The 25,338-nt window shown below is 44.1% G+C and overlaps 1 protein-coding gene across 9 annotated transcripts in view; it reads left to right on the top strand.

The window, feature by feature from the left end:
- cacna1da (calcium channel, voltage-dependent, L type, alpha 1D subunit, a) overlaps positions 1-25,338 on the top strand; it is a 63,864-nt gene that overhangs the window by 15,310 nt on the left and 23,216 nt on the right. For 3 of the 9 annotated variants that reach the window (XM_076037071.1, XM_076037069.1, XM_076037072.1), the window contains exons 4-27: positions 4,294-4,433; positions 6,740-6,912; positions 7,657-7,809; positions 9,534-9,730; positions 10,082-10,185; positions 11,532-11,701; positions 13,402-13,476; positions 15,299-15,386; positions 16,398-16,424; positions 16,748-16,908; positions 17,097-17,322; positions 17,441-17,648; positions 18,492-18,612; positions 18,798-18,885; positions 18,999-19,029; positions 19,113-19,261; positions 19,351-19,480; positions 20,320-20,379; positions 21,925-22,031; positions 22,715-22,802; positions 23,898-24,005; positions 24,103-24,155; positions 24,249-24,395; positions 25,125-25,326. In XM_076037071.1, coding sequence (XP_075893186.1) covers positions 4,294-4,433; positions 6,740-6,912; positions 7,657-7,809; positions 9,534-9,730; positions 10,082-10,185; positions 11,532-11,701; positions 13,402-13,476; positions 15,299-15,386; positions 16,398-16,424; positions 16,748-16,908; positions 17,097-17,322; positions 17,441-17,648; positions 18,492-18,612; positions 18,798-18,885; positions 18,999-19,029; positions 19,113-19,261; positions 19,351-19,480; positions 20,320-20,379; positions 21,925-22,031; positions 22,715-22,802; positions 23,898-24,005; positions 24,103-24,155; positions 24,249-24,395; positions 25,125-25,326 — 3,006 coding nt within the window. Of the gene's footprint in view, positions 1-4,293; positions 4,434-6,739; positions 6,913-7,656; positions 7,810-9,533; positions 9,731-10,081; positions 10,186-11,531; positions 11,702-13,401; positions 13,477-15,298; positions 15,387-16,397; positions 16,425-16,747; positions 16,909-17,096; positions 17,323-17,440; positions 17,649-18,491; positions 18,613-18,797; positions 18,886-18,998; positions 19,030-19,112; positions 19,262-19,350; positions 19,481-20,319; positions 20,380-20,457; positions 20,518-21,924; positions 22,032-22,714; positions 22,803-23,897; positions 24,006-24,102; positions 24,156-24,248; positions 24,396-25,124; positions 25,327-25,338 lie in introns of those variants that run through there. The other 6 variants (XM_076037070.1, XM_076037076.1, XM_076037073.1 and 3 more) reach the window with 5 other exon arrangements.

Below are 25,338 nucleotides of genomic sequence, written 5' to 3' on the forward strand. Positions count from 1 at the left end.
GTGAAAAGAAAGCGGGAACATTTTCTCATCATTGCATGGCAACTTTAAAATTGTTAGGCACACTCAGACAGGAAGGGCTTCCGTATTTGCTTCTGTAGACCCGGTCCATTTTCACGCTCATGGCAGTCATATTTTAATCAGAATGTCAACAGCTATGCAAAAAAAGAAAGGTATTTCAGAAGAAAATCAGAAATGAGCATGAAGACGTGCAGCGGGATCGTAGCCGATGTCACAAGCAGAGGGAAGCGGCCAGACGGGGAGCAGGCAGGGAGCTGGCAGCGAGCGCTGTCAGAGTCAAAATAGCGAGATGATTTACTGGGGCAGAAACAGATCAGACGGGTCACAAGCAAAGAATCATAACAGGGACGTGTAAATTCTGGCAGAGAGAAAGAAAGAGGGGACAGCAGGTGATGGCTGCTCGGCTTGATTGCAGGGCAGCACAGTGGCAGGTGTGGACGATGGTGCTGATTGCAGTGGGCAGCATCGTTTCCGCCTGTGTTGTAATTGTTAGATGGAAGGCATTTATGCACTGAAAGCATATGTCATTAAGGAATTTCAAACAAAAATATTTATACATTTTTGTATTTCTAAAGGCAACCGTCTTGGATCTTTTTCTGTGATCCTTGTCTTTTTTTTGTGTCTCACGTTTAGAAACGAGGATTTAAATGAGTTTCTCTTGAGATAGTAATTGAAGATGCAATAATAATGGTGCTGCTGTCGCTAGACAGTGTTTATATATGTTATATCTATATCTATGTATATCTATATATTTCTATGACTTTGTTACAGCTGTTTATGGGGAGCGCCGTTGTTTTATGCTCCAGCAGAGAATACATACACAGACATAAGAGCCGTGCACTAATCCATCTGAGAATGCAGCTCCGTTCTCTGCCTCCTCTCCTCTCCACTGCCATATAAAGAGTGATGGGGTGATGTAGAGGAGAGTGTGGTTCAGCAGGTTAGCGCCCTTTGCCCGGGAGCGATCTGACCTCTGAATGTGTGTGGGACCAACTTTGCCTGTGGACACGAACACTTCACATTATACATTGGTGCACGGTACTGTTGCGCCATAGATAGCGTGCTGCTATCTGTCTTGCTGCTGCCCTGTTTTCGAACTGACCATAGAGATTTGGAAAGAAACCGTAAAGAAAATCTGTAATAATCAAACATACACGTTTTTTAACAAAACCTGTTTCTCACCATGTTGCTCAATTTTTAGTTCTCTAAACCTCAAGTGTTTATTATATGTTATTATTATGAATATCGTTTATTATTAACTGAGTGTGTTGTAACTGAGTGCGTATTTTATTTAATGTGTAAAAATGCAGAAGACAAGTTGAGCCTTGAGCCTTCAATAGATGTGCAGCCTGCATCGGCCGAGGCATGAGGGATCTGCGTGCCGTATGATGCGGCGATATTTATGCGAGCGTGGCGGCGCGAGGAGTGAAGGTAACGGCCGCTGATAAGATGCACGCACTGTACTAGAAAATGGAAACATACCAGAGCAAGTCTCTTTACAGCGCAAATAAACTAAGATGAGTCAGAGATATTTATGGTCATCCCCAAAGGCCTCTCTCCTCGCTCTCCCTCCCCTCTCCTTGTCTCTCCATCTCCTGCTCCTTGCATTTCCGCTCACACGTTAACACGCTGATAATTGAATAAATTGCTGGTTAATTTAGAGGGAATGGATATCATTTGCTATTTTATCTGACATGGCTTTCACCAACGAGGAAGTGGCAATTTGCATAAATTTGTTGCGCCTCGGGAAGCTGAAATGGTTGAGACAAAGCATTGCTTAATTCATGTAGGACTATATTTAGGGCCATGACAATTATGGCTTAATTTCAGCTGTGGGCCGCACGTAAAATAATGGTCTTTGTACTTCTTGTTTAATATTTACATCACATAGATTTGTATGATTTTCAAAAACAAATTTCTACCTTTGCAATTATTTCAAAATCCTTTTTTGCCACTTCTTTGTGGCAAAGATTCAACAAGGCGTTGGACCATAATGAGACGTTACCATCCCCCGTTTACCGCCACATCCCAAAAGTGCTCTGTGGGATTGAGATCCGAGAGGCTGTGATGGTCGCTGGACTTCATCGAATTTAAGAAACCAGTTTTAGGCCATTTGAGCTTTGCGGCAGGGTGCGTTATCCTGCAGAAGACGGTACACTGTGGTCATAGAGAGATGGACGTGCTTAGCAGCAATAATCAGGTAGGCTGCGGGATCTAACTGATGCTCACATCCATCAGATTCCACAGCCTACCTGGTTGGCACTAAGGGGACAAAGTGTGAAACATCTCCCACACCACTACCAGCAGCCAGAACTTTTCCAGATGGATCCTTGTTTTCACGTCTACACCATCAGAGTGTCGTTGCTGAAATCGAGTCTTATTAGAAACAGACACAACCCGCCTGGCACTAAACAATGCCATGTTTAAAGTCTCTCAACCTTGGAACACCAACGTCCAGAGATTTCTTTTTTTTTACCCACATGGCTGCAGTCATGCACGGGTAAAAATTAGTGTTCGTGGTTTAGGGTTCCATCTCCTTTCTTTCCCATTCCGTTGCTGCTTGATGTCTTCACCACGTCTACATGACGAAATCCATGGCAGGAATCCATCCTGCCAAGTCATTGGTTTATTATTTGCTATTGTGTGAACAAGCAATTGGACTGGTGAAAGTAATACAGTGGCTGGTGAGTGTATAACCTCGGTTGTGCTCTCCTGTGAGAACAACCTTGTCCAAGCGTTTACTGAGCTGCCTTTTATCCTTGCTCTGTCCTTGACCTCGTCTGCTCTGTCATTGTCAACACACAGAAACTCATGAGCAGCTTCTTACAGACAAGAAAGAGTTGATAAAAAAATATTTACAATCAATGATATTGAAAGTAGATTAAAAAATAAAACAAATGTGTTGCTTTGGAGTCCAGGCTCCCTGTTGTATTAGTTGGTTTTTATCACTTGTTCTCCTGCTGCTCTTGGTCCATCCCTATGTGAATTTTCCTATCCTCCGTCTTCCCTGTGGCCTCCGCTTGATGTCTCAATACAGGCGGCCGCCTTAAGCCTAACTCAACCTTTTACCGCAGTAACAAAGAGGGCCCCTGTCCCTCATTGTGGGCTAAGTGCTTCTCACAATCTGCAGTAAACTGTTGGGAAAACGGGCCCTGCAGTCCACAGCAGCCTCGCATTCATGGTGTCTGCACAGAACACAGAGGGGAGGATTAAGGACTCCCTCGGGCGCCAGAGTTTATAATAAACCGCGTGTGTGTGTGCGTGTGTGTGAGTGGCTTTTAGCTTTTGTCGCTATTGTGTCTCCCTAAGCGCTCAGTGGGCATCTTGCGTGAGGAGCGAAACGATCGGATCGGTGGGTGCGTAGCGCGAATGGCACTTGCGTTTGCAGTGACCTGATGATGTAGGCCGGATGGTGAGGGCATCGTGTCTGCAGAAACATGCCAGATTTGTCTTCAGCAGCTGAGATTTTTAATTGCCATGTTTTTGTAACCTTTTTCTTAACGTCTGCTTCTTTTCTCTTCCAATAAATGCTGAGTACAATGGCTCAATGTGTTCCACGCACTGCTCAGTTACACATCGGTCTTCATATTTTATCTGTTATATGACACGTGAATATATGTCTTCGTGAGTAGATTCTAGTCTCGTTGAGTTTGCGAAACAATATTTGCCGACTTTTATCCATCCTAATGGTGCTGAAGTCTAAGTCGTTTATTCATTGCAACTGACATTAAAAAATTAAAACCGCTGCATTGCTCCCTATTTGATGATCATTTGGTGCGGACATATGTGTTGATATAACACAGCATCACACGGTTCCTAAAAAAAGTCCGTTCGTTTTAAGTAATGTGGATTCAGTTCACAAATACTTATCATACGTTTGTGCCAGGGCTGCATCATGGTTGCATCTGCTTGGTGCAGAGAACAAAGTATCACATGGGGTCACGTGGTTTTGTAGTAGTGATTTTTAATAAGTGCTGCACATGTGATAGCAATGTAATAATTGAGTGTGGCTGGACAACGTAGCTCAATGGAATTATTATCACTCAGCTATTAAAACCTATTATCATATTTACAGTTACCTTTTTCTTTGCTGCCAATCTAAACATCAGTCTGTCCACTATGTGCAATAAAAACATCAGACTTGAGTCTCTTGTCTGCTTGCAGGCGGTGAAAGTTCACCTCAGAGATTGACTTAATGTTTGTCCGCTGTACAGGTCATTTTATGTGCGCTTTTATTTTAAAGATTGCTCCTTCTTGTCATGTGTGTGTCCCCAGGAAACAGTTGAGTATGCCTTCCTCATCATTTTCACAATCGAGACCTTTTTGAAGATTATTGCCTACGGTTTGGTGATGCACCAGAACGCGTACGTGCGGAACGGCTGGAACATGCTGGATTTCGTCATTGTCGTCATTGGGTAAGTAGTGTCGTAGTTGCTTCGGGTTATTGGTATTGAGTGCGGCGCAGCAATAGTGGCTCGCGCTGTTCTCTAAAAAGAATTTCCATTCACATCCAACGCCGGAGTCTTTTGCTCGAGGTACTCCAGCTTCTTCCTGCAGCACGGCAACATATTTTAAGATGGATTTCATTCAAATGGATTGACTGTCCATGCAGGTGCGACTGTCTTTGCTCATTAGCAACACGTTTCCTCGCAAACCAACAAGCCATCAGGTTTTGTCATTTGAGTTTGGCGACTGGGATTTACGCTTTGGGTCCAGTTGGACAGATGCACTTAGCCGTCCCTCTGATTGAGGAAGTCAGCGTTAAAGTTGCTTAAGCTTCTGCTCCAAGCGGCCAAGTGCTAATAGAGACCCTCACACACCCACAGAATATGACCCAGAAAAGACAGGGAGAATAAATCAGAGCTTTACCACCACTGGAGTGAGTCACCACCTCTCCATACTTTATCTCCTCTCTCTAACACTCGGTGCCTTTCCCCCTTTTCTTCTCGACTGACTGGCCTCCGCTCACACGCTCCCATCCTGGCCTGCTTTGTCCCCTTCTATTTCTTATGGACCTCGTTTTTTCCCCCCATTGTGCTTCTGTGGATAGTTGTAGCTTTACTTTAAAGCTTCCTGTTCTGCCAGCTTCCTGTTATCCACATCCTCGTCCCAGCTTCCTTTTTCTATCCCTCCCTCTGCTTCCTCCCCCTTTCTCTGCTCTGACACACACAGTCCACTGGGTAGCTGGGTCAGATCTCAGTCTGCATGCAGCATGAGGGGTTCATCTGCAATTGCAGTCAAACACAAACGAGGGAGGCTCCTGCCGTGAAGAGTGACTGCTGCTGCTATATCAGTCAAATACTGCCACCTAAATAAATAAATAAATAATAATGATGATAATAACAATGGTAATCAGTTGAGTCCACCTCACTGTCAGCGTTGTTCTGACCTGATGCAGGATCATTCTCATCACAGGGATGTGCACGTTTACGTGCCAGGAAAACAACTAAAGCTGAAAAAAAAATTAAATGTATAGTGAGATATTGTAACTTTCCGCTTTGTTCCATATCAATTGGGGAAAGTAAAGGAAGTGCATCATTTTAACAGTAAGATTGTGTACTAACTAAAATTTGACTTGTAGAGGTTAGTGATTGATTTATTTCATGACTGTTATGTCCTGATGAGGAAGGTTTGTTTGTAGTACTAATCAAATCTTGTTTTACACACCATATCAAAGCTAAAAAAAACAAACTCTCTTCAACCATTGTTGATCCGCTACTGACCGACGGGATTCTTGTTTCGGGTCACATCAAGCCATTCCTTCGCCGTTGAGAACACTGTGAACTTTTGAACGTCGTCAATTCATAAAATGAAGGCTGAAAAAGTTTGTTTTCGTTTTTCTCAGAGTAGATGTTAATCTGACTGAATCATGGAGATAACAGTATGGCCTGTGGGTGGCTGTTAAATAAACTGGCAAACATGTTACATTATTGTTTCACAGCTCTAATATACTTGGATGTACAATAACTACCAAAGTAAAAGTGATTTTACATGTCAGAGAGGGTGATGGTTCAGAACTTGTATATTGTTAGCAAAAAATAAACAAATCAAAACTTTTTTTGTGCCATGAAAACGAAATAAATTCACACAAAGTCTATTTGCCAAAATATCTTTTATGAGATTCATCCACAATGTTGATGTGACAGTTTTCCCAAGGATTATTACATGTTAAATATAAAGAAGGAAAAGAATGTTTACATCATCTTAAATATTACTTTAAAAGGTTTGTGGCTAAAATAAAAAAAACCCAACCTTCTTTTCAAAAGCTGTGACTGCACCTACAGACACAGACAATTGCAAATAATTTTTTTAACAAGAAAAAAAAATAGAAATTCTAAAATCTTACTTGCCCTGAATTGTGTCAAGGGGACATTATCTAAAAAAACAACAACAAAAAAAACAACAACATTTTTTTTTCTTTTCTGGATGGAACATTGTACATGCAGAAGGAAATGTAGATGGGAATATACTAAGGTGAAAGTACAGGTACTTGTGTAAAAAAAATATACAAATGAGAGTAAAAAGAAAGTAAAGGTAAAAAGTTGTCCAGAAAATGAAATAAAGTAAAGTACAACTCAAAGTCGTCAACTCAAATATTAAAATGCGACTAATTACGATTAATCAAGTACAAGGCCATAGTTAATTTTATTGTTGTTTTTTTTTTTTATCAAGTCCAGCCACTCGTTTAATATAACAATCTGTTTTTGTTGTTTTCTGAAAGACTCTTCAGTGTTGTCTTGGAGTTTTTGACCAAAGAGGAGAAGGTGGAGGAGGAGGGAGAGGGTACCCATCCATCAATGCACGGACACGGCGGCAAACCCGGTGGATTTGACGTGAAAGCCCTCCGAGCCTTCCGTGTGCTGCGACCCCTGCGGCTGGTCTCAGGAGTACCCAGTAAGTAGCCAGAACCAGCACGCAGGCAGTCCTCTGAAACCCAGCGCTCAACACGGTGCACAACATGTATGTTGAGGCATGACCTACACTGTCTCAGCCCTTTATCGTCCCGGTGAGTGAACCGAGGGTTAGGCTCCACATGATGGTTCCAGATGGTCCATGCAGCGTCCCGGAGGAGTTTTTTTATTTAAAAAAACATCCATCTACATGAGCAGCCTGGGGGACTTGAGCTGTGGATATAATTACAGCAAATGCAGTGTAAACACTTCTGACACATTATGCACAGTATATGCGCCCCAGATGTACAGAAATGCACGTTGAAAATGTTCAACTTTATACTAAACATGTGTCGCGACTTTAGTTCAATAAAAAAAAAAGAAATTTGCTGAATATGATTCATTGTGTCTTCATTAAATATGTCTGACTATTAGCACTGTGCTAATAATTGCATACTTAGAATATCGTTAGCCTAATAGCATAGTTGCCTAAGTCATATTTGAATATTTTCGACAAAACAAGAAAAAACACATTGTTTAGCTAGCACATTGGTAAAGTTAGGCAGATATCACAATTTGGCCAAAAAATGACTTAGGCAATTATGCTAGTAGGCTAACGATCTGTGAACATTTATTTTTTGATTGCACAAACGGCGTGTTTTATTCATGAGAGCCATTACTTTACAGCTATCCAGTTACAGGTCTAAATCGGGACTCGCCTGATGCGTTTATTTTCCTCTCCATTCAGGTTTACAGGTGGTGTTGAACTCCATCATAAAAGCCATGGTCCCTCTGCTTCACATTGCCCTCCTTGTCCTGTTCGTCATCATCATCTATGCTATTATCGGCCTGGAGCTTTTCATCGGCAAAATGCACGCAAGCTGCTATCTTCCCGGCTCAGGTAACATTCTTTTGATGTTGTGTTGCAAATGAAATGTCAAGCAAAACATTCCAGTCTTTTCATCTTTTCTCTATGACGGGTCGAACACAGACGCTTTATGGCTGAAGTAGCATTATTGTAAATGGTGCTCTGCCCTCTCCTTTTCTCCTCGGTTTTATCTTCTAATAAATCATGCCAGCATGCACTTTATCCACACAGGTGAAAATCAGCGACTCAACAAAACAGAATTCCAAGTTTTCCATAAAACACAATATTTTTGGACATTCAGCAAAACAAAAAAATTGACCGTAGGCGCTTAAAATAAAAACATTTGCTCTGCAGTTTGTAAAAGTGTTAATACATCCTGTCAATGCTTAAAAACAAGATAAAAAAGATGAATTTTTCACAGCGCAAACAAAGTTAGTACTTTCAGTATAAAACATCAGTGTAATGCTTTGAATTGCGTGCTTCTGGACTTGGCGCTAATACTATTGATATATTTGGTACATACAAACAGGACATACATTCACTGAGAAAAGTGAACCCTTATATTGACAACATAGAGGAAGCCACTTCACAGACCTCTCAACATTAGTACGTCATCTAATGTCTTCAGCCACACACTCAAAGACAATTTAGCAACATGTTAGCATGTAGTAAGGCACAACGCAGGAAATGACATAACAGCAGAAGGAGTGAGAAGTGAGACAAGGAAAGAGAAGGATAAGAAACCTGAATTGGGATTTAAATAAAACCAAAACAAAACAAAATGAACCGGTATTGCGCAGAGTGAGGGCTGTGATTAGCAATGAACTGCTGGAACACTTCATTCACACAGACACTGTGGTTAGAGAGCGAGGCCGGACACAAGTTAACAGCTTGAAGATCTTTACTGAAGTAGCACAATTCCAACATGCAGACATCAGTTAGCACCGCTGTGGGTTGGCACAAACAGAGAGGTGGCCAGCACAGCTGCAAGGGCCCTTTTTAATGGATTGAGGGCCCCTTAGCTGCCCGCTAATAAGAAAACATAACAAAAAAACAACCCTCGGGAATTTGCAACAACCGGAGTGAACTGGAGGTGGCACAGCTAACGAGCAGTTTAAACAGGAAGAGGCAGACGGTCACCTGTTTGGAATCAACTTAACCCACTCTGGGACCAGCAGCAGGTCAAACACCAACTCCCTCAGTCCCTCTCCCTACTCATTGTCCAGGCTCTACACCTGGCTGCTAAAGTCACCTGCTCTCTCTTTGTCACACAACCTCTGACTGGCGCACATACACACAAACTGAACTGAAGTGTAACCTGAACACACATTCTCACCCACACACTGATATCTAAATGACTTATTTATATATTGAGTTGTTGGCTCATGCTTTTTCCTTGGAAAAAAAAACATGTTTGCAGAATCGTTTGTTGAAAATTTGACTGCTTATCTAAAAGTTTAAGTTGTAATTCATTTTTGTTGGACTCTAAAGAAACTTTAATCCATGAACTAATTTTTTGGTTTCCTCGAGGTGCTAATTTTGTAAGGAGATGATAGTCGAGTCTCTTTCTCACCTGTTATCTATAGAAATGTAAGAACTTAAAATGATCTTTCTGACAGTGTGAATCCTGTTTGGCATCCAACTCTCAAATTTTTGAATGTTCAGAGAGGGCGTCCTCCGCCACAAGCGTTCAGCAACAATTCATCATGTCAGAGATTAATCAGTGTTTTCTTCCATCTCTCTCTCTCTGTGCTCAGACCTAATAGCAGAGGAGGAACCAGCTCCATGTGCGATCTCAGGGCACGGGCGCCAATGCCCCATCAACGGCAGCGAGTGCAGGGAAGGCTGGCAAGGTCCAAACAATGGCATCACCAACTTTGACAACTTCCTGTTTGCGATGTTGACAGTGTTTCAGTGCATCACCATGGAGGGCTGGACGGATGTGCTGTACTGGGTGAGTGGCCCGGCCGCGGCCGACATGCTGCGACTGTCTCCTGCCCTCAGTTTAAATGTCTGCCGACGTCAGGCAGGCCACCATAATTCATGTGACACGCTGATGATGCCTTTGATAATCCCCCGAGGCAGCTCTTATCACTCTGACGTGATTGATTGACGAAGTGACTGGACGCACGGAGCTGCTCACTCTGACAGCACGATGCGATCCGGGCACTCGGAAGATCCGATTTGTTTCCATCTGAAGATTAAAAGCTTGTTGTGTTCTGCTCAATGCGTTTTTCACCCTGTTTCTCCTTCTCTCTTCCCACTGCTCTTCCTCTTCCTCTGCTGGCGTGCGTGGCCCCTCCAGATGAATGACGCAATGGGCTTTGAGCTTCCATGGGTGTACTTTGTCAGTCTCGTGATCTTCGGCTCCTTTTTCGTGCTTAATCTGGTTTTGGGTGTGTTGAGCGGGTAAGCGCATTCCTCTCCTCACTGGCAGAGAGTCTCCAGCCTTTGGAAAGCGGGCCGGAGGTTCTCTGCACGTGCATGTGTATCTGCCTGTTAACCGGCCAAATTTCGCTCCCGCAGGTCAACGACGCCATCGGATGGGAAACGCCGTGGATTTATTTTGTTAGCCTCATCATATTGGGCTCCTTTTTTGTTTTGAACCTTGTGTTGGGTGTGCTAAGTGGGTAAGAGGCCAGTTGTCACTCTGCGTTTGGACTGCGGTGTGCAGAGCATGTGTGCAGTGATTGCAGTCGGGGGGCGGGGGGGGTGAAGCAGTGATTTTATTTGCTTGAGATTTTTTTTTGCTTGGGGCTCGAGCGCAGATTGCGACGAGGTAACAACCCTGCGACGGTTCCGCTCCGTGCCTCGCGATTTGTGTACGTTCTTCTCTCCGCACCTCCGATGCTGTTAAACTATCGCATCTTTTGCACAGCAACTGCAAAGTGAGCATTTCCTCCCTGCGCAACCAATCCTCAGCCCCAGCCAGCCTCCTGAGAGAGAGAGAGAGGGAAATTAATCTTATTCCTCGCCCTTCACTCCCTTTGCGCTCCTAAGCTCCTGCAAACCTCACTTTGATTCCCGGCTCTGTAGGGTGGGGGTGGGGCAGCGCTGTAGAGTAGAGTCAACTCTGTACGGTTGACCATCCAGCAGAGCCCCCACCGACCAACCCCCCCGCTCCAACGTCATTGACTCGTGCTCCTCCAGGCCCATCGGCTGCTTCAGATTGTCACTATTGATCATCTGCAGCCGCTTTTAGTGGAAGCACTTATACAAATGCTGCCTTTATGCCTCTAGTCTAGATGTTAAAACACATTTTTTAAGCACACACAACCCCCCCGCCCCCCCCCCCCGCTCTCTTTCCCCCATGCTGTGTCGCCGGAATACAAATAGCCAAGCTTCACTTTTCGCTCGTTATTATTTCAGACTAACCGTCAATTCAGACGCCACATCTTTCAAAACCATCTCTGCCTGCAATCTAAAGACATTGCCTTTTGTGCATGACATGCATAAAGGCATTTTTTTTTTTTTTAGCTACTGTACTGTGGGGTTCTAAATATAGCGCTGCTGTCTTCCAGCAATGCACATCTCCCTCCACTGGTTAAAATTCACACGAGCTCAGTCACACGGGGTTGTGATTTAATGGTAGCTGCTGTAGAGGGAACGGAACAGGAAATGCTCACCGGATTGTCTTTGTTGCGTTGACTGATTTTTGACTTGCTGTGAATCGGCTTCTTTTCCTGCGTGTGCCAGTCTGTCATTCCTTTTGTTGCGCATTTTTTTTTAACCCGCCTGCGTCCCTGTGGCCGCAGAGAGTTCTCCAAGGAGAGGGAAAAGGCCAAAGCTCGCGGAGACTTCCAGAAGTTGCGCGAGAAGCAGCAGCTGGAAGAGGATCTGAAGGGTTACTTGGACTGGATCACCCAGGCCGAAGACATCGACCCCGATAACGAGGATGAGGCTGACGAGGAGAGCAAGCGCAACCGTAAGCCTCCGACCCCGTTCCCTCCAACGTTGAGATAAAATGCCCCAGCCTCCCGCCGGCTCCAGGGGGTTGCGACCTATGTTTACATAATCTGCCTATAGAGGAGTCTGAACTTTAGAATGAGAGCTTTTATTGTGGGAGTTTGGTAAAAATGATGTTAGGAACCAAATAAGGTACTTACACGTTTATTTGACACGACATGCTTATTAACCCAGACAGCTGAATAATCAGGAAACAAATGTAACATTGATATTATGATTTTGTTTTTGGAAAAGGAGGGAACCAAAAACCTACAAGTCATCGGTTACCAAGTTCTCTTAAAATCACTATTGATGCAGGAAAAAGTAGTTATTATCATACAGGGTGTCCCAAAAAAAAGAAAAAAAAAAGACATTTTAAAAGCAATTATCTCAAAAACTGCTAAGTCTAGCTCAGTGAAATTGAACAGTTTAGGTGTTGAACATCATAAGTTTATTATGGGACCGATTTCATAAGTGTTCAAAATGTGCACTGCCTGTGACACGGCAGTCGTCAACTGGGTGACTACTGTGTCACAACTGGGTGACTGTGTGCGAGCATATTCCAAGACGCAAAATGACTTCTCTTTGGGAGTGACCGGCATGGCTCAACCTGAAAACAGAACAAAAATAAAACACGAAATATCAAATCTTGATATTTTTCTATACATTCTGTGAAAATTTGAAGTTATTTCAACAAGAATTGCCAAAATGATTGGCCAGCGAAATGATGTAAATTTTTTTTGGGACACCCCGTATATATTGTTAATCAAACGTATGCTGAAGTTTCAAATGAGATGCTAATTAATGTGCAACTTGAAAAATTTCCGTCAGTGGGAACAGACTTTGCAGCCATGGTGAGAGGAAGGCCAGGTTGCGGATACAGGCGCAGTGAATTCACAGTGGTTCTATTGAGCGTGTCCAGCTAACAGCAAACAGCCTCATTGGAAACCCCCGGTGTCTGAGCCAATAAGGCTCCCCGGGAAGAGGTCTGCACCTTGGCCACATGCAGCGCGCACGCAAACAGGCAGTTACAGCCACAGGCATGCAAGCACCCGGCTGTTTATGAAGCAACGGATGAGCGATCTTACACTGCGATCACTACTACAGTTCGTCCATAGGAGAAAAGAAATGACCAAAAAATGAAAAATATCAGTTGAGCAGGAGAAGTAACTCCGAATCCAAATCCGCTTGCATGAGGCAAAGCAGATTCGCCATACATTAGCAACAGTGCTCATGTCCACAGTCTTGTTTTTATTCCCCGACTTTGTTCGCAGCAGTTACATCTCAGTCATGCATAATTTAGTCTGATGCTCCCAGTCTTTGACGCCCAGCCTAGTTTTTGCTGTTTTTTCTTTTCGGTGGGACACACGGGACTCAGCATTAACACGCTTTAGGTTGCACTGCCACGTGCTTAGTCGGCGGCCAGTCCACCTGCAGGCGCATCCAGTGACCAAACCGCTTCCCATTGTTACTGTTCCTCTGCCCTCCTCAGTGTCTGCAGCCCCTCGTGGCTCCCGCCGCTCTTATCATTGCTCGATATTGACATTCTGAATACTGTTGTTGTCCTGTGGTGCTTGTCTGCTCTGACCCATTTTGATAGCAGCCCATTCTCGCCCCCACATGTCCCTCCGCTGTGCCATTGTGTCTGAATGCATGGGCTTGCATGCATTACACATGAAGGGGTGACTCTGGCTGACCTCACCGAGAAGAAGAAAGGAAGGTTTGGGTGGTTCAGCCAGTCGTCTGACACTCATGGTAAATCCCGCGTTCTCCAGTCCTCCAGTGTTCTTTAGCTCTACTGTCTGTCTGTCTGTCTGTCTGTCTGTCTGTCTATGTCCTCTCTCTCTCTCTGTGTCTGTCTAATGTGTGTGTCTGTCTGTATGTCTGTGCACGTGCGTGTGCGTGTGATGGAGTGTGTGCTAGACTTGATAGGATATATACATGTATATATTTTTAGGTTTTCTTAATAGGTGTCATGGCATGAATCTCATAGTATAGCGTTTGACAAGCACAACGTACTTGTACAACTTGTACAAAATGCAGACAATGTAGCTTAAGTACACAATACGCAACTTCCCACGGATATTACAGCTGGACTTGAAGCATATTAAACACATTGAATGTTTTTGAAATAAAAATAGTTACAAATACAGATCACATCAAAACACCACAGCAGAACTTAGAAAGTCATGTATCCTAAATGGCATTTGCGGTAAACATCATGCAGTTCCATTGTGATTCATTGTGTGAGCAGGAAAAAAAAAATCCCTATTATTATAATACGTTTTTTCAGGCTAAGGAATCATCTAATCGTCTTTTTTTTTTTTTTTTTTAATTAATCTGGCATCTCATTGGTAATTAGTTTTCATTGTCTTCCAATGAGGAATGGGATCTTCATTTAGGAGTTCGGTAGCAATACCGAATAAAACTCCAGTTGGAGCATCTCACATGACCCACTTTGTGTGTGTGTGTGTGTGTGTCTGTGTGTGTCTGTGCGTGTGCGTGCTGTGTGCAGCCTAATGTAATACCTCATCACTGTGTGCTTTACTATTGTCTTTTCCTGCCTTGTCGCAGCATCACTGCCTTTTTCCTTTTCCTTTCCCGTTTATGCATTTATTTATTTTTTAATATCTATTTTGCAGGTGTCTTTAGGCCATAGCCAAATTGAAATAAATAATTGATCATCCAAACGGGTGTGACGTGGAGCAGAATTACAGCTGCGGCTGGACGGCAGGCGCGCCCGGCTCCCCTCTTCCACGTCCCATTTCTGAAGCAGCGGGCTCAGTCATAATGTAGGAAACAGGGCTAAACCCAGATCACTACTCCGGCAGTCAGCACTATTTTCAGAGCCGAGAGCTGTACGACCACTCAGGAATCAAAGCCAACACGTCTTCGCGAGAGCTAAGCGGCGGCACTCGCTGCGCTCCCGCAGCACGAGTTAAAGCACTGAGACGTTTCACACGGTTAATAATCATCATCTTTCTGCGCGGGGCGGGCGGCGGGCGGGCAGCAGGCAGGCAGGCAGGCAGGCAGGCAGGCAGGCAGGCAGGCAGGCAGACAGGCAGGCAGTCAGGCAGGCGGGCTTTCCAGAAGCGCCGGCAGAAGTTTGAGTGTAGCATTTCAGCGCCAGCGCCCATGCTTGGCCTGCGCCCTTCTTCTCTCTGCTCTTTGTCCGCACCCGTCAGCCCTCGGAGAGCAGCTGTCCGCCCGGCCGGCCCATGTCAGCTCCCTTTCAGCACTCGGTAAACGATACTAATGATGACAGTGATGCAGAGCCACAGCACCTAGCCCCCTTACTCCCTATGAGGTTAAAAAAAAATATATATATTTTTTTACGGCTGCACGTGATTTCAGGTATGAAAATGTGGCAGTTTTTCGTCTTATTGGTGTATTAGATCGATCAGCAATCGGTGTGTTTGTTATCACGGGAGTTTGAGTTGGTGTCATTTGTGTCGCTGATTCTCCCCGGGATGCACTGCGCTGTGTTGCACATAAGAAGCGCCGTGCCACTGCAGAGCCAGTGTGATTTATTTTTTCTTTGCCTTTTTTTTCTCCCCCCCCCATCTTGCTGCTGCAGCAAGCGTTCCTGCCAGTGAAACAGAATCCGTGAACACTGAGAATCAAAATGGGGAGGATGAAAAGACGCCGTGCTGCGGGCCTCTGTGGTGAGGATGTTCAGTGTTTCACAGCCCAAACACGATGCCTGCGTTTACCTTCCACACCGTGCGGTAGCGAGCTTCTGTCCCTACGGCCTCAAGTCCAGTTTATCGGCGCGTAGTCGACACACATATTCACGTTTTAAGCTTAAGAATGTGGCCGCTTGGTTGTACCATCACCATTACCATTTAATGCATGGGTGTCAAACTAATAATCTCCTTTAATGAGCGCCCTGTCCTGATTGATGTGCCAAAACACCAGCAGAGCATTCTGGGATATGTTGTATTAGGTACATGTACTGTATAGTAAATTTTGTATTGCCTCGCAGGCCAAATGTAATTACACTGCAGGCCAAATTTGGCCCGTGGCCCAGAGTTTGACACCTATGATTTAATGGGAGCTGTCTGAAAAATAAACAGGAGAATTTGCAGATGTATTTAGTGACTTCTAGATAGAATGGATTCTGTCTAGAAAAGTATTTCCTCTTTTTATATAAATGTTCCAACAATCCATGCACAAACTATAGATGTTCACAAATTTATTCCTGATGTACGCAATTCATCATCATCATTATATTCTCACCAGAATAGGAAATGAGTGTGTTTAGAGGTATTCACAAGTCTTAGCAGAAACATAGACAACCCAGAAGGCTCAAAGGTCAGAAATGACAAATCCATTTTTCTTCTGGGGGGAGTGAGCTTTGATGACATCATTAATGAGATGAGATTTTAAATGAAATGTTTGTGTGTGCATTAAAAAAAGATATTTGTCCATCTTTATAATTTGTCTTTAGATTGTTTATGCGTTTACACAGAACTTACAACTATTGCATATGCTGTGAAAAATATTGCAGTGGATAGTTTTTAGGTTGTAAATGACTTCTTCTGTGTATATATCTCCATTTTTCGACTGCTCTGGCCCCAAAGCTTTCGGCCGTGGCTGCGTTTTGTCCCAATGAATTGTTGCTGTGTTGTGTCGCTACAACTTGCATTTGTAAACCAAATTCTTCTGTCTTTCAGTCAAAAAATTTCAAAGTCAAAGTTCAGGTCAGTATATATGTGTGTCCTGGTCTTCACATATAGATTTTTACAGCCGAGTCCATGTTGTCCCCATATTGCACAGTTTGTTAGGCTAATGTTTTTGTTTTGTTTCTTATCTTATCAAGAGCGTCCAGCATTTCATAGCATTTTCATCTAATGTATGTTTTCAATAATGATCAGTTTGTTTGCTTTAAGAAAGCAAGAAATTAGACCAGACCTAAGTTGCCTGCGATGACTAGAAATAAATTCTAATCCATCATGATATTTCCTTGGTCAAGTGATCCCTATCGGTGTTGTACTTCTTGACTTGACCTCTCTTCTCCCTGCAGTCGGCGCTGGCGCCGCTGGAACCGATTCTGCCGCAGGAAGTGTCGCCTGGCTGTCAAATCTGTGCCTTTTTATTGGCTGGTCATCATTCTGGTGTTCCTCAACACTCTCACAATATCGTCCGAGCATTACAACCAGCCTCTGTGGCTGACAGAAGTGCAGGGTATGTTTGTCAAAGTGACAGATACTTCTGTTTTACAAGAAGGACTGTAATAATCATATGTATTTAATGAAGACACATTGAATCCCATTCAGTTGGAGTAATTGCACTTTGCCTCAATAATGTCAAATGTATTTTAGCACAAATTGAATTCTGGATTCAAACGTCTGTCTTGTTCTGTTGGGTTTCAGACGTTGCCAACAAGGTGCTGCTCGCCCTGTTCACCTGCGAGATGTTGGTGAAGATGTACAGTCTCGGACTGCAGGCCTACTTTGTGTCGCTGTTTAATCGCTTCGACTGCTTCGTGGTGTGCGGAGGCATCACTGAAACCATCCTGGTGGAGCTGGAGATCATGTCCCCTCTGGGCATCTCTGTGTTCCGCTGTGTCCGCCTGCTGAGGATCTTCAAAGTCACGCGGTACGGCTGCTGCTGCTGCTGCTGCTGCTGCTGCTGCTGCGAGGCCGAGCTTGTGGCGTTTGTTGCAAAAAGCGTCGCGCGTTCGAGGGATCGCGCTCATTCTTTGTCTCTGTCGCAGCCACTGGCAGTCGCTCAGCAACCTAGTGGCGTCTCTGCTCAACTCCATGAAGTCCATCGCCTCCCTGCTGCTGCTGCTCTTCCTCTTCATCATCATCTTCTCCCTGCTGGGCATGCAGGTGTTTGGGGGGAAGTTCAACTTTGATGAGACCCAGACCAAGAGGAGCACCTTTGACAACTTCCCCCAAGCCCTCCTCACTGTGTTCCAGGTATTGGACGGACCAGATTAGAACAACATGCAGTACCATAAAACACATATATGAAATAGGGCTATCAGCGTTAACGCATTCATTGCGATTAGTTAAATGCAATTAAATGCAAAAGGTTTTTAATCGCATTTCAAACGTGAGGCCGGGTTAGCACCGGGCGCGGAAGTGTCGCGAAGCACAGTGCAACGGAGCCTTTCGGCGCCCTTGTTAACCGGTGGTGTCGATAAGACCAGAACCGAAGCGGCGCGTACCTCAGTGGCCGGCTCGCGCCGTGCAGTGACTGTTTCGGCGTCCCTGAGAGAAGCAGGTGGCACTGGAGTTTTTTTTCATTTCACATAAAGTGTAACAATGAACATCAATTGGGACGTAAACATCATGTCACTTAAAACCATTTATTATTACTACAGTTTATTGAAGTCAAAATACCCTATCACACATAGGTCCCTTTCTTTGATGATGGTTATTTTTTATTAATATATTTGAATCTTTTTTCTAATACTGTCAACTGTATCGGCAGCCTCATGGGGGAAAAAAAATGACACTTTTTATTATTTGAAACTTTATCTAGTTACTAATTTGCCAGTGTATTCTAACATAAAAAGCGCTACCACCAGTCAAAGCAGGAGGCCGCCTCCCAGTGTCGGCCTCTGCTCCAGGTTTCCGCCCACTGGGGAGTTTTTTTCTTCCCCCGTCGCTTCACGCTGCTCCGGAGGGATCAGTTGGTTTTATCCGAGCTCTGAGACGTGCTCTGGACGTGATTTAGTGCCTTGTGAGCCAAATTTGATGGATTGACCATCAAGTCACCTCTAGGTCTTCACCAGTGGTATGATGCTTATTGTTAAGATCCTGACCGGAGAAGACTGGAATGCTGTGATGTACGACGGGATCATGGCATACGGAGGCCCTTCCTCCTCAGGAATGATCGTGTGCTTTTACTTCATCATCCTCTTCATCTGTGGAAACTGTATCCTTTGACCCTGACGGGCACACACACACACACACACACACACACACACACACACACACACACACACCATAAAGCTAAGGCAGAGCACACAGGAGTCAAGACGCATACATCACCAGACGTCTATATAAAACAGAGCCGGGCTTCTGCAGAGCGGTTTGTCCTTGACTCAACTCTCTGCTCAGACATCCTCCTGAATGTCTTCTTGGCTATCGCCGTGGACAACCTGGCAGATGCCGAGTCTCTAAACACGGATGAAGGAGACAAGAAAGGGTGACAGCAGCTTTTTTTAAAATTTTTTTTATCTCCCTTTGTGCCGGTTATCATTTTAAGAGTCGGCGCTTTAAATGCTCAGATGTGCACTTAATCTTTACTCTTTCCTGCAGAGACAAAAAGGACGACGAAAAAGAAGAGAAGGTATCTTGAAGCATCCCTACGGCCGCTTTATCTCTGCAGTTTGCGCAGCCCTGTGTTCTGACTCGCGCTGCTCTGTTCGCAAGGAGGACGAGGAGGACGACCCGGCCGGGGAGGAGGACGACCCGGAGGTTCCGGCGGGGCCTCGGCCCGTCATCTCCGACCTGGTGAAGAAGGAGAAGATCACCCCCATCCCCGAGGGAAGCGCCTTCTTCATCTTCAGCAGCACCAACCCGTAAGACACACTTCGAAACCGTCGACACGTGCGCGCACACGCGTGTCCCTGCCACGTCTCACCCCCTGCCCACGCCGTGTCTCCTCCAGGTTCCGCGTCTTCTGCCACAAACTCATCAATCACCACATCTTCACCAACCTCATCCTGGTGTTCATCATGCTCAGCTCGGTGTCGCTCGCCGCCGAAGATCCCATCAGGAACTTCTCAGCCCGCAATATTGTAAGTTCGCTCGGCGTCGATCGAAATCTGTTGACTCATTCTGACTAGCAGAGACAGGAGGAGGAGGGACGCAGTTGAATAGTAGAGTTGCAGTTATAGTTGAGTTCTGGCGTAATCAAGCCAGTAGCATTTATTGTTTTAGCCAAGTCATTCCAGTTGAGGACATCTCATCATGTGTTGACAGCTGGCACTATAATGTCAGCAATGTAAAATAAATATATATTTTTTAATGAGATACGTTTGGCAGCTTAGCATCAACATAGGCTGTGAAGGGTCAGAATTTCCAATTTGAAGGTCACGTTTATTATGGCCTTTTGTTTCATCAGGGAAAACTGTAAAAGTTTCCTTTTTAGTTTGTATCATTATTCTGATGACATTGTTTTTATCTCTGGAATTAGTTGTTTTCCATGTAACAATGGAATATGAATATATGAATGTCACTGATCTATAATACATAATAATAATTTCCTTTGCTGATCAGTGAAATAAAGACATACAGTAAAGGTCCTTATGGGTTTACTGTGATAGGGCTGTAGAGAGAGGAGGGGTGGTGGTGGTGGAGAGGGGTCAAGGGTGGTGAGGGGAGGGGCTCCAGAACATTTCTGCATGTATTCCTGTGTTTTATCAAAATTTAACAATCAGGCTCATTGTTTGCCGTTAATCTGAAGGAAACTCTCTGTTTTCACGTCTTCTCTAACAAACTCTTTCCAGGCGACGCTCTGAATAGTTACTTTTTCCTTTTTCTTTTTTTACTATTACTCACTCTTCTTGTTAAGATAATGATGTATGAAGCTGCATGATGACCTGTCTTTGTTAAACATCTACGTTGCTTTTTGCAGATACTTGGTTACTTTGACTATGCTTTCACGGCTATCTTTACTGTTGAGATCGTGTTGAAGGTAAATGCCCTGTGTCCCCTGTCCGTGCTGTGACTAACCTCTCCCCAATAACGCTCCAAACGTCTCGTTGCCTTCCAGGTCCTAGGCTATGCAGATTATGTCTTCACTAGTATGTTTACATTTGAGATCATATTGAAGGTAACCTCTTAAATGACAATGAGAGCCTTGCTGCATTCTCTCCTTGTGTGTCACCTGCCACTCAATACAACCTGGCTTGTTTGTTTCCTTTCTCTTATTTACTTTTTTTCTTCATGGCACCTCTTTTAAAAAAAAAAACCCAAATAAAAACAAAGCAAACAACAACGACTAAAAAACAAACGTTGAACATTTGGAGTTGCTGCTTTTGCACACACCGACACGAGCACGTGCCGAAATTACACTAACCCAAGAGGAACAAACTCCTGTTGGGGGAAGGAAACATCATCTCAACATTACATTCTAACTCACGTCATTATCGGGGCAGTCATCGCCGCAGCAGTGATCTGGATGATGCAGATGGGGGAGGGGGGAAGTGAATGTGCAATGCAACACATTGGAAACGGGCTGCTCAGACATTGTCTCAGGCGTTGGCTGAAGTTGAGTTCATGCGGGGGGTTGGGGAGGAAGTGGTGGTGGTGGGGGAGGGTGTTTGGAAGACGTAAAGTCAACTCCAGTCAAGGCTAAGCTCCATGCCTCACGTACTGACCCGCTCTCTGAGACTTCTCCATAAAAGAGGGGGCAAAACCAACCATGCTCGCCACGGGCATGGTTCAGTCTGCTTTCCCCGCTGAGTGCATGGAAATGTGGGGACGGATCTAGAGACCCTCGTCCGCTAAACGTTGTCGCGCAGCTTCACGCTAAGTCCTTCTGTGCTCCAAGTTAGCACCCTCATCTTTTTGAGACGCTCCACGTTTCCATGCACTCGGACAAACGAGTCCTTTACTTTTGTTCTTTGATGAAGAGTTCTTTTGGATCCGTTTTTCTCTTCTCTGCCTGCCAAACTCCGAACTTTCAATTGGGACCTGCTCCCATCTTAGTTTGAACTATTAAAGAACATAACAGAATGTGCTTTAAGATGACGGCCCACATGAATGTGACAGTAAGGCCATTTCAACTTTCCAATCACTATAACTAGAGCTCTTGCAGGTTGTGCGGAGAGAAAGAAAAAAGAAAAAAGAAAATGCCTGACGTCATGGCAACAAAATGCATGTTTTATTGCCTACATCCCATAGTAGATTGTGAAATGAATGACTTACTACTACATTCATGTAGATAAGGGCCGTGGGGGTGGCGGCGGTAGATTTAGCCTCCTATCTCACTGGTTTGAGCTCGCCACCCCGAATCAGAGTGCTACAAAAGAGTGTGAAGACGTGTGCGAGAGGTGAAGAGTGCTTGTACGTGAGCGTGTGTGTTTTTCGAGAAAGAAAAATGTGAAAATGTTTGTAATGTAGATTTCAGTCCCATTAAATGAGTGAAAGTGGATGTGCGTGAGTGTGCTCAAGTGTTTGTTTCTTGTTTATTCTCCTCCGCCGTGAAGTCCTCTGACTTCCTCCGTCCTCTCCACAGATGACGACATACGGAGCCTTTCTTCATAAAGGAGCGTTCTGCAGGAACTATTTCAACCTCCTGGACCTGCTGGTGGTGGGAGTGTCTCTGGTCTCCTTTGGCATTCAGTGAGTAGAGAGAGTGAAGCTTTTCACGGAAGGTGGCGCGCAGGGGTGGAGAAGAAGCTGGAAACTGGAGAACTTGGGAAGCTCCACATTTGTTTTTTCTCCGTATTGCCGCATCTGCCACTGTTGATTGCACTGGTTTTTCCTTTATTAAGTCTCGCTCAGACTGCCGGCCACAATCCGATTTTTAGCCAATCCAGATTGAAACCAGATGGCTCTTTTGTAGTGTGAACAGTCACAAATCACATGAAATCCAATTTTTGCAAAACGGATTGAAAGCACTTTCGGTGTGTCTTTCCAAATCGCATTTGAACAGATCGGTTTTGACTGTCCGTGACGACACTCTACGCGACGCAAGATCCAGTCGGCCCTAAAAATCAGATTTGAGAAGGAATCTGATTTGAATCAGATTCGCCTGCAGTCTGCATGCAGCCTTAGATTGCTTTAAGTATCATTAAAAGAAATGTGTGTCTGACTGTGGATGCTACTAACGGCTGAATTTTCTTGAGTTGATGAAAAAAAAATGTATTGCAGTCCATGATTTGTAGTATGTCTGCAAGCCTAACCTGTTAAATAAAATACTGCTCTCCAGCTTCCAACTGTGGCCGAAAAATCAGTCAGAGAACGAATTTGCCGTTCAAAAGAATGTTCAGTGAAAGCAATCGGCTGTGTGATTCTTCTTTCAGATCTTCGGCCATCTCAGTGGTGAAAATTTTGAGGGTCCTTCGTGTTCTTCGACCACTGAGAGCCATCAACCGAGCCAAAGGCCTAAAGGTGCGACAGAGTCTCAGCATGACTGCCAAAGAAATAGAGCCAGCGTGTTGAATAAACACACATTGAAAACCAGTCTCCTCATCCCTGCAGTGACAGGCTGATGCGACTGGCTAATTTCTGTGTAGCTAAGACAGTGTATCCTCCAAACGTCCTTTCTATCAACCTTGCAGTGTTGTGTCGTTTGACCGTCACTGCATTTTCAAACACGTGGGTGCTCCAAATTGTGCAGCTCTGCATTGATTCAGCCAGCAAGCAGCACTTGTTAGGGTTGATTAGGTGTCTGCAGTGAAGCTGTGAAATTAGTTAATTAAAAAATATGCTGACTCTGTGATTTCTGGTCAACAGAAACAAAAACTTGGAAAAATGCAGCAATAATTGGTCTCAAAACAATCAGAGTTCAAAATGATAAAGATGAAGTTTTAAATATCAATAATGATGATTAATGTAAATTTGATGTGTATGTGATAATATTATGTTAAGGGTTTAAAACAATTGCTCATTAAAGCGAGTAAGTAAGTGAGAGTGCATGAGTGCTCCAGGTGCCTCCATAAAAACGGCATTTCAAACTGATGAACTCTGGATGTGCTGCTGCTGGTGTGATTATGTTTGGCGGGGAGTTGTAAGTTAGATGGATATCACAACAAGGGCTACACAAATATGAGGAAACTCATCTTATATCATAAATGTTGTTGTTACTATCACTAACATGATACCTTTTCAGACAATGCCACATTAATATGTTGTCCCGCTCAGTTCTATTCCAGCTTCATTTGAATGAAATCTTGTGATTTTTGCCACCAGCTGCTCGGCACTGAGCGCCCTGTGTTCCTTTTTAATGCCCCAATGAGTGACAAGCTCGCTGACTGCTGACCAAAGTGAATTACAGTATCCTCCTGGAGTGGGTTTCATTATCAGTCTTTCGGGGACTGGATGTCCTTCTCGGTTGCTCGAAGACGCTTCACCTTTTGTCGGAAGTCTTTTGGATAATGGTGAAAAGTGTTGAGGCAACCGAGAAAGAAGCCAAGTTGCTTTAAAGTCGACACTTGAAGTGCCTGCTGGTTTAACAATGGCCGTGTGTCTCTCTGTGTCTTGCAGCATGTGGTGCAGTGTGTGTTTGTGGCCATCAGAACTATCGGCAACATCATGATCGTCACCACCCTGCTGCAGTTCATGTTCGCCTGCATCGGGGTGCAGCTCTTTAAGGTTGGCAGTGCAAGGCTGTCGGTGAAGCTTGAGTGTGGAAACACTGTCGGCCGTTAAATGAAGAAACAGTTGATTTTTTTTTTATTTTGCTCCACAGGGAAAGTTCTACCGCTGCACAGACGAAGCCAAGTCCAGCCCAGAGGAGTGCAAGTCAGTTTCACCCCTCTGTCTCCCTGCCTTCCATTGTCAGGGACAGACCAAGCGTCAGTCCTGTTCTCACGGCACCGTGTCGTCTTCCCACAGGGGGACCTACATCCTGTACAAGGATGGCGATGTGAACCAGCCAACCATCCACAAGCGAGTGTGGCACAATAGCGACTTCAACTTCGACAACGTCCTCATGGCCATGATGGCTCTGTTCACCGTGTCCACTTTTGAAGGCTGGCCATCGTGAGTTTTCTGGGTTTTTTTTTAAAGCGTATATATATTTATAGCCAAATTTCATTGTTTTAGAAAAGGTGCCAAGTTTCATCCCACTGTAATTATTCTTCTATTAGCTGCCAGTTAAACACTGAGGGCAAAGCACTGAGAACCTTTGTTTTATGTGTCTTAAATGCAGTAATTATTTCATTTTTTTTTTATTATTCAGTTTTCTGTTAAATTAGGATCAAATGACTTGAGCATTACAGTCAATCACACACCTATGATTTATTTCTTTCCTAAAAAAATTCCAAAATTAGAGAATATTCATTGAATTATAGAAAATTTGTATTATTATTATTATTATTATTATTATTATTATTATTATTATTATTATTATTATTATTATTATCATTATTTTAAATCAAATGGAATCACATTAGCCATAGGGAATTTGTTGTTAAAATAGCCCATATATGATAAGCATGTAAAATTACTTTAACAAGTCACTGCATGGAACCCAGAAATAGAGTCTGACTAAAACGCCACAGTTGACCAGCACTGTGTAATATTTATCATATTATTGTGAGTGTATAGAAATGACCATACATGGTTCCTCACTCAGTCGAGGGTTCATGTCTGGAGAACAGTATTGTCAAAGTCACACCAGGCGAATGCAAGTTAATTTTAAATTGGACAAGTAAAAGAAAAAAGGACACTTTGAGAAAGCTGATCATGTGTCTCGGTTCCTCTGCTCAGGTTGCTGTACAAGGCCATTGACTCCAACAGGGAGAACCTGGGTCCCATCTACAACTACCGTGTGGAGATCTCCATCTTCTTCATCATCTACATCATCATCATCGCCTTCTTCATGATGAACATCTTTGTAGGTTTTGTCATCGTCACGTTTCAGGAACAAGGAGAGAAGGAGTACAAAAACTGTGAACTGGACAAGAACCAGGTCTGTGTGTGT

The sequence above is a fragment of the Nelusetta ayraudi genome, unplaced genomic scaffold, assembly GCF_046127955.1.
Source record: "Nelusetta ayraudi isolate G7.1 ecotype Tasmania unplaced genomic scaffold, CSIRO-AGI_Nayr_v1 ptg000050l, whole genome shotgun sequence".
Lineage (NCBI taxonomy): Eukaryota > Metazoa > Chordata > Actinopteri > Tetraodontiformes > Monacanthidae > Nelusetta > Nelusetta ayraudi.